The sequence below is a fragment of the Momordica charantia genome (genome assembly GCF_013281855.1).
Source record: "Momordica charantia cultivar OHB3-1 chromosome 4 unlocalized genomic scaffold, Mcharantia_2.0 BLBB01000004.1, whole genome shotgun sequence".
In the NCBI taxonomy this organism is placed as follows: Eukaryota; Viridiplantae; Streptophyta; class Magnoliopsida; order Cucurbitales; family Cucurbitaceae; genus Momordica; species Momordica charantia.
In genome coordinates, this window is record NW_028275162.1 from 22,481,031 (window position 1) to 22,489,655 (window position 8,625).

Here is an 8,625-nt window from a genome sequence, read left to right on the forward strand (position 1 = left end):
CAAAGACAGTAAGTCTTTTCTTTCTTATGAAGGAAAGTCTTTTTCAAGGATTCTATATAAATTTCTAGATTAAACCGAGATAGTTATCTTTCAGAAAATTGTAACAATAGTGGAATGCCTATACTTTATTCTTCTGAAGGTGGGAGAAAAGATAGATAATTCATGTGCTTGGGAGTCCCTGATGATTAATGATTAAATAAACCAAGATTTTACCATGACTGCAATTTTAGAGAGACGCGAAAGCGAAAGCCTATGGGGTCGTTTCTGTAACTGGATAACCAGCACTGAAAACCATCTTGTTGCCCCAGGCAACAAGCATGCATGAACCATTTCACGAAGTATGTGTCCAGATAGCCCTTGAGTGTTGTGGGGTGCTAATACCTTCCCCATACTTAAAAACCACCGAACCTAAATCTTTTTGTGCAGATCAACTTATCCATGTATTTGGGTGCGCAGTCACACCTTATAAATAAAGACTGGTGGCGACTCCATTTTCTACTCTCCGGAAGAAAGTCGGTCGCTCCATGTCGCAAACCCGTAACGACAAGATCAATCATCCCAACCGTTGTATTCTTACTTACCATAAACATGGACTTCTCAAAATAGATGCATTTTCATAAGTTTGTAGGATATTTTTGACTACTTGACAATCTTGGTAGTTTGCTTTGAAAAACATTAAGCTACCATCTGCATAAAACAAATGGGTTATAGAAGGACAATAAATTATTAATACGCTAACCTGAAAAGTTTTGAAGTTGTTCCTCCTATGTTAGAAGGGGAAATATGCCTTCCGCACAAATGAGAAAAAGATAAGGAGATAACGATCACCTTGCAGAAGACCTCTTTTAGGATTGAAGACCTATTTTTAGGGGGTGTTCAAAAAACCCGACAACCCAACGAACCCAACATCCAAACCGTATGTAAGGGTTGGGTTGAGTTATATGAAGCCTCAGGTTGGGTTGGATTGTGATTTTCCCAACCCGAGATCTTGGGTTCAACCTTTAAAAAATCGGGTCAACTCAAACCAACCCAACCTAAATTATTATGCATATATGTGTATTTTTTTAATTATATATAATATATATATGTTTATCTTCAATGTTAACTGTATATTTAGTTTTAATCATCACATTTCATTTAAAGTTTTCATATTATATTCTTTCATTTTGTATCTTAATCTCAACCGTCTATTTAGTTTTAATCCAAACTCTCTGTCGCCGCCGTGATAATTAAAAAAAAAACACTACCCGACAACCGACCCAACACGAAGATATTAGGTTGGAGTGACCATCCAACTCAAACCCGACGGTTTCTATATATATGGCCAACCCAAAAATTCAGTTTGGTCCCAAAACTCCTTCTAACCCGACTCAGCCCAACCCGTGAACCCTACGTCTCTTAGGATTAAAAAAACTATAGTTATGTACCAAAAATTAACACATCTTGTTGCTTATTAGTTATACTTAAATTAACTTAATTTATTAATTAGATACGATTATATTATATTATATTTTTGTTGAAGACATTTAATTCAAATTAATAAACGGTTAGTTATATAATTGAGATATAGATTGTATAGATAGATATAGACTTTATGTCTATGCGACTTACATATGTTTAATGCTAACGTTGACTTTGGAAGTTACATTTCTATATATTTAAAATTGTTGGGGAAATTATAGATAAGTAATTGGAGTAAATATTGAGAAACAAACACTTAAACAATTAGCTTGAAATGTGATTCCACGAGATTCAAACCTTTACGTAAAGAATACACCTCTTTGAACCCATTTCTCTTAGAAAAGCAAAATAAAGAAAGTAGATTGAGAAAATAGAAAATATGTTGTATATGTTATATGAGTTGTATTTTGAGAGCGTGGTACGAGAGGTGCATGTATATATATATATAAACTTTTAGATCTAGAAATTTTAATATAAAACTAAAGTAATTAAAAATATTTAGTCTCTCTTGTACGTTTCCTTGGAATAAAACCTCTCAAGACTTAAATTCTCAAATTAAATACTAAAAACAAACTCGTATTTAATTATCAATAAATATATGAAACTTGTATTTAATTATCAATGAATAGTAGAATGTAACCACAGAAAATCACAACATATATTAAGAGAGTTCACTTGGCCAATTTTAGATCCAAAAGTTGCATAGTCATCGGTTGATAAAGAGAATTATTCAGCAAGAATGTATACCACTTGGTCTCCATCACATTTGGAAAAGTTAATAATCTTCAAAGATATGAAGGTATGAAAATTAATTTTAATTATGTCTCTACGACATTTAATTATTATAGTGTATTATGTACTAACACGTCTAATTTACCTTCTCTTGATCCAACATGAAAAAAATGTCGTAGGAGTCGACTTCAATCTATAAACGCCATAGTCTCATGTTTGGAACAAGAGTAATGCCTACCAAAACAGCCACACGCTTCTCAATGGAGGTAAATTGACTTTGTAATCACGATCATGTTGAGTTATAGGTTGTGGGTTAGAATTATGATCCCTTGTTTGAATTATAATATTTATATCGATCATACTTGATTAATTTTTGTTCCAATGCTTTAAAATATTGAAAAATAATTAAGTATAACAAGTGAAGATTATATTCCTATAAAATGCATTGAAAAATTAGATGATAAGCTTTTTAGTGGTTATAATTATAACATTTAGTAAATTAGATTATCTTCGCCTGGACTTTGACTAAAGAAAAAAAAAACACAAAAAGAGAAAAAATATGTGAGGTTGGTATATCTTTTAATTTTAGCGTTTTCCTCATTTTGTATGCTTAATTACCTCTTAAATGCTTAAATTAGGATGGTCAATTACTCTAAAATAATTTCGGATAAACATCGTGGTATGTTTCTTCGAAGAGGGAGTTCAAAGGAATCAAAATTTTTAAATTATTTATTTATTTATTATTGAACGTAGTAGATTAAAAAAAACTTAGTTATATAAAATCACTTAGAAAAATATATTAAAAGACACTCTCTAAATTATTCATGGAAAAATGGTTTTTATTTAAAAAATATTTTTCTCAAGAGTGATCCAAATGCACCCGTTGCCACTTTTTTTAACAGTAACCAAAATACGTCAAAATACGGTGTTTTCTTCTGTATTCTAAATTAGGTTTATTTGCTGATTGTTTTATTTTTTATATTTACATTAAAAAGTATAGCAAAAAAAAAAAAAAAATATATATATATATATATATATATATATAGTTTTCAAAAACTTGTTTTTCTTTTTAAAATTTGATTTTAGGCATTAAAAATATTTTAAAAAGTGATACACCAAAACATATATATACACAGAGAGAGGTATGTATAATTTTTAAGAGCTTAATTTTAAAAAGTAGGAAACTATAAATAAAATCATTATTATCAAACCAAGGTTGAGTTATTAATTTGTTTAATTGTGTATTAATTTTATTAATTTTTTTAGTACAGTTTTATTTACTTAATTCTAGTTCAATTTAATATTTTAGAATTAAATAATAAAAAGTTAGTTAAGCCTACCTAAACATTTATATTAAAGAAATGCTACGCCAATATTTGACTTTAATATATTCAATCAGCCTCTCCTTATTTTTATTATTGAAAAAGATATTTAGAGTTCAGAACTTAAAAGCTAAGATTTATTCTATTAGATCCAATATTTTTTGAAATCTTTGCTTCTGTTTTTATTTTGTATTTTTTGAAAAAATTAATCCTCGAAAATTTAATATATACATTATAATACTGCAACTTTTCTAAAAATAGTTTTAAATTAGATTAACATAAACATATTTTATTTTTATTTTATAATTAAAAAAATTATATTTACCAGTATCTTCATTTAGGGTTTTAATTTTTAAAAACATTATCCATAATCATAAGCCAATTTAAAAAAAGGGAAAAATAAAGGCTTATAATCTACCATTTTAGTTTTCAAAATTTGACCATAATTTCAAAATCATTTTAAAGAATTCTCTAGAAAGAAAATTAAAATACATATTTCTTTACTGAAAAAAGGAAAAGAAATTCATAGAAATTTCAAGAGCTGCTGCTGAAGTTTCAAATACTCAAATAATACTTCCCTATATTGGGTTGCATAATCTTGATGATTTTTATAGATTTTTATTTTTATTTTATTTTTATAGAATTAAAAAATTTCTTCCCATGAGCTAACATTTTTCTTCCTCTAAATTCCACCAATTTCTTAAAATTTATGTCATATAAGTTCATAATCAACCAATTTTAATTTAAAAAAAAACACCGAAATATTAGAGAATAACATGGTCTAAATAAAAAAACTTGTATTTGCAGAGAGAGAAACAGAGGAGTTGTAGGAGAGCAATTACAGTATCAGTTATAGTTGCAACTAATTCCATTGAAGATTTGAAGCCAAGGCCTGCAAATTCCTCTCCTCTTACGCCAATTGGCTTCCTCGACAGAGCCGCCACCATCTACGGCGACTGCCCTTCAGTCATCTACGGCTCCACTTCCTACACGTGGTCTCAGACCCACCGTCGATGTCTTCAACTCGCTTCTTCCCTCTCATCCAACGGCATCCACAGGGGCCACGTCGTCTCCGTCGTCGCTCCCAACACCCCCGCCATGTACGAGCTCCATTTTGCCGTTCCGATGGCCGGCGCTATCCTCAACAGCATCAATCTCCGCCTCGACGCCCGTACCATCTCCGTCCTCCTCCGCCACAGTGAATCCAAGCTCATCTTCGTTGACCAAGCTTCTTGCTCCCTTATCTCCGACGCCTTGGCCTTGTTTCCGGCGGAAGCCAAACGACCGGCGCTCGTCCTTATTGAGGACGATGCTGCGGCAGAGGAGTCTTCTTCACCGATTTCCGGTGATTTCATTGACACGTATGAGGGAATGGTGGAGAAAGGGGATCCGGAGTTTCGGTGGATTCGGCCGGTGAGCGAGTGGGATCCGATCGTTGTGAATTACACTTCCGGAACGACGTCGTCGCCCAAGGGAGTGGTCCATTGCCACAGAGGAATTTTCATGCTGGCTCTGGATTCGCTTCTCGAATGGGGCGTCCCTAAGCAATCGGTTTATTTATGGACCTTGCCGATGTTCCACGGCAACGGATGGAGCTTCTCGTGGGGAATCGCCGCCGTAGGCGGCACAAATATTTGTCTCCGGAAATTCGACGCGCCGTCGATTTTTGAACTAATTCGTACTCATGGTGTGACGCACATGTGCGGAGCTCCAGTGGTGCTGAATATGCTCACAAACTCCCCGGACAGTAAGCCGCTTGATCGTCCGGTGAAGATCCTCACCGCCGGTGCGCCGCCGCCTGCGACGGTTCTGTTCCGCACCGAATCGTTAGGTTTCGATGTGAGCCATGGATACGGACTGACGGAGACCGGTGGACTGGTGGTTTGCTGCTCGTGGAAGCCGCAATGGAATCGGTTGCCGGCGACGGAGAGAGCGAGACTGAAGGCGCGACAGGGCGTGAGGACGGCGACGATGGCAGAGGTGGACGTGGTGGATCCAGAGACGTGCAAGAGCGTGAAACGAGACGGATCCTCAATCGGAGAGATCGTTATGAGAGGCGGATCGATCATGCTTGGTTACCTCAAAGATCCGGAAGCAACATCCAAATTGATGACCGACGACGGCTGGTTCTTCACCGGAGACATCGGCGTGATGCACGCCGACGACTATTTAGAAATCAAGGACCGATCGAAGGACATTATCATAAGTGGAGGTGAAAACATAAGCAGTGTGGAGGTAGAATCTGTACTTTACACGAATCCGGCGGTGAACGAGGCGGCGGTGGTGGCACGACCGGACGAGTTTTGGGGGGAGACGCCGTGCGCATTCGTGAGCTTGAGAGAAGGACTGACTCGGAAGCCGACGGAGGAGGAGATAATGGAGTATTGCAGAGGGAAGCTGCCGCGGTTCATGGTGCCGAAGACGGTGGTTTTCAAGGCGGAGCTGCCGAAGACGTCGACCGGAAAGATCCAGAAGTTCGTGCTCAAAGAGATCGCCAAGTCAATGGGCCCCGCATGAACGAGTCACTTGTAGAAGTAGAAGTAGTGGATTGGTCCTCAACAACAATTTTACTTAATGGAAAAAACTTAATTACTCCTTAACCTTACTTGGTTTAATAATAAGTAAACAACTGTTTGACTTTTATTATTATTATTGTTATTATTTTATTAAAATTCATATATCTCATTAAAATATCTTCAAGTTTTTTCGTACAATATTTGATACTTCTCAAGTAGATGTCAATTAATGCTGAAGTATATTTGATCAAGTTGGCTTCTCTCTTCCTACTATTTTAAAGTCCTAATTATTATTAAAAAATTTACTACTCATCATTTAAAAGAAATCTTGTTTTTTCATTTTCCTATTAGTGGTCAAATATTATAATGAAATTATCCTAATTGTCAACAAAATATTAAAAAGAAAAATACATATATATTGTCAACAAAATAACTTTACCTACAAGTATCACAATAAAAAATTATATAACATATTCTCAGTGATTTATCTAAGAACTTCAATTCCAACAATTAAAAATGATACAACTATTAATGATTTTTTTTCAATATTAACGTCCAATTGACAATGACAGAGGTCTATCAAAACAACAACTCAATTGTAATTGAGCTGTATTCCTTATCTCCAGGTTGAAGATTGGATTTCTTATATCTTCAAATTGTTGTACTAAAAAGAGACAAATAAAGGTTAGTTCAGCTCAACAATAATTAGTCCATAACTCTGACCTAGATGTTATGAATTCGAATCTCGCACCTCACGCTCCTAAAAAAAATTTGATGAAATGCTAGTTTAAACTTTCAACTCTGCCTATTACATTCAATCTCCATCTATGTAATTATTAAATTAAAAAAGAAAAAAAAAGAAGGATCGAAAATCAAGAGAGTGGGAGACAGCCATAAAAATCCAAGTCACTACCAACTCCGTCTGCAGATTTATTTGACTGTAAAATCCGAATCCCCAAATGGACAAAAGGAAAGAGAGTGTAGCGACGACCAGCGGTCTTCTTCTTCTTCGTCCACTGCAGTCTGCAACTCAGAAATTGGCTATAAATTCGGCCTTATCGGCGACCTCCGAGCTCACAACAATGGCTTCTCTCAGGATTTCATTCGTCTTGAAGCTCTTCTTCTTCGCATTGCTTCTCATCGCCTCTAGGGTTTCTGCGAGTACTCCTTCCATTCACAAACGCCCTCGCATTCGTAAGTTCATCTAAATGCTTTTCTTTCTTTTTTTTTTTTTTAAGTCTGTGGTACAAAACCATGTTTTTTTAACGTAGATCAGATAAAAAGTATCGACGTGTTTGACATATATTTAATATCATAAAATTTGTATTTCTTTATTAATTTATTAACTTTGATTTTGACTTTTGGTGATGTTTACAAGGTAAACTGGGTATGGAGTATAGAAGTGTTGGGAAGGCTGTGTTGAGAGCAAAGGCAGCAAGTTATGATTTCCCATGGAAGGGTGGTTACAACCCTCCAAACAACAACCCTTGATACGATTTTCCGCACTATTTTCTCTACTTTTGTGGGTTAATGAGTATTGAATTATTATCATGTTACTCTTCTACTTTATTTTCTCAATGTTCACTTGCCAAATTGTGTTGTAATCGGGTATTAAATTTTTATCCATATGTCGACATTTTCATTGAGATCTTCTACGTGTCCATGAAATCGATAGCAACATCAGGGTAAATCGACGTAGTATTGTAAAAAAATATGAAAAGTATTAACAAAATATCATTAATATTGATATAATATTAATATTAATCATTTTTAATTCCATAACTTTTATGAAAATCGACATCAATATTTTATTGATATTTCATTGACAAATCTATGAAATTGAGGTTTCGATATTTTTGTCGGAGGTTTTAAATGTAGCATTTGGCCAAAATATATATAAATGGAGATCATTTCTTTGAAAGTTTTGGGAGGTGTTTCTCAAACTTGAATCAAGTAAGATAATTAAGAACAAAGAAGTCTTATTTCCTTTGGAATAAGTCCAAAAGAAAGCCAAGCAATAGAAAATGATGAAACAGATATGTGTATTCGTTAAAGTCTCTCCAATTAATAGTGATAACCACTTGTTGGGTCGATTAAATTTATCATATTCCACCAACTGGTACAAAGAAAATAGAAACAAGAAAAATAGTTCAAGAGGAGGAAAGAAATAAAAAAGAGAAAGTAAAGAGAGATGAGAAAAAAATGTAAAAGTCATATCATGGGTGAGCATCATCAAGGATACAATAACTTTTGTAAATCATTTAGAATTATTTCTTAAATCTCATGGATTAAAATGTGGAATAAAAGAATAGAATTTAAGTGTAATTTTTTTTAAACAAACTTTTCTTTTGGTAATGCAAAATATTGAAACGAGTCATACCAACATGAGTATCAACAGTTCCAACATCTACTTCGCCTTGTTTAAAAATTAAAGGTTCAAATCACCGCATATTCCAATTTATTGCATACTAAAAAAATGGTTTAAATAATGTGGTGTTAAAGTTTTGATATATATTTATTAGAATTTAACTCTATTTCAATTCTTCAACTTTTAAGAATCCTTCTATTTTGGTTCATAGACTTTTAATATATCT

The 8,625-nt window shown here is 34.0% G+C and overlaps 1 protein-coding gene and 1 long non-coding RNA gene across 2 annotated transcripts; both read left to right on the forward strand.

Moving 5' to 3' along the window:
* Positions 1–2,135: 2,135 nt before the first annotated feature.
* On the forward strand, positions 2,136–6,158 carry LOC111011975 (2-methylpropanoate--CoA ligase CCL4-like). The gene is made up of 3 exons (XM_088122341.1): positions 2,136–2,260; positions 2,373–2,459; positions 4,323–6,158. The coding sequence occupies exons 1-3, from the start codon at positions 2,201–2,203 to the stop codon at positions 6,030–6,032; spliced, it is 1,857 nt and encodes a 618-aa protein (XP_087978467.1). The 5' UTR covers positions 2,136–2,200; the 3' UTR covers positions 6,033–6,158.
* A 674-nt stretch (positions 6,159–6,832) lies between these two features.
* LOC111011803 (uncharacterized) lies at positions 6,833–7,677 on the forward strand. The gene is made up of 2 exons (XR_015790124.1): positions 6,833–7,225; positions 7,410–7,677. It is a non-coding gene; the product is annotated as an uncharacterized LOC111011803 (long non-coding RNA).
* Positions 7,678–8,625: the final 948 nt, after the last annotated feature.

What these genes read in the sequence shown, in the direction of transcription:
- LOC111011975 (XM_088122341.1), top strand. Translation starts at nt 2,201, where the DNA reads ATGTATACCACTTGGTCTCCATCACATTTGGAAAAGTTAATAATCTTC. An exon ending in TAATCTTCAAAGATATGAAG is followed by an intron (nt 2,261 to 2,372) that starts GTATGAAAATTA and finishes AAAATGTCGTAG; the next exon opens with GAGTCGACTTCAATCTATAA. An exon ending in CCACACGCTTCTCAATGGAG is followed by an intron (nt 2,460 to 4,322) that starts GTAAATTGACTT and finishes TTGTATTTGCAG; the next exon opens with AGAGAGAAACAGAGGAGTTG.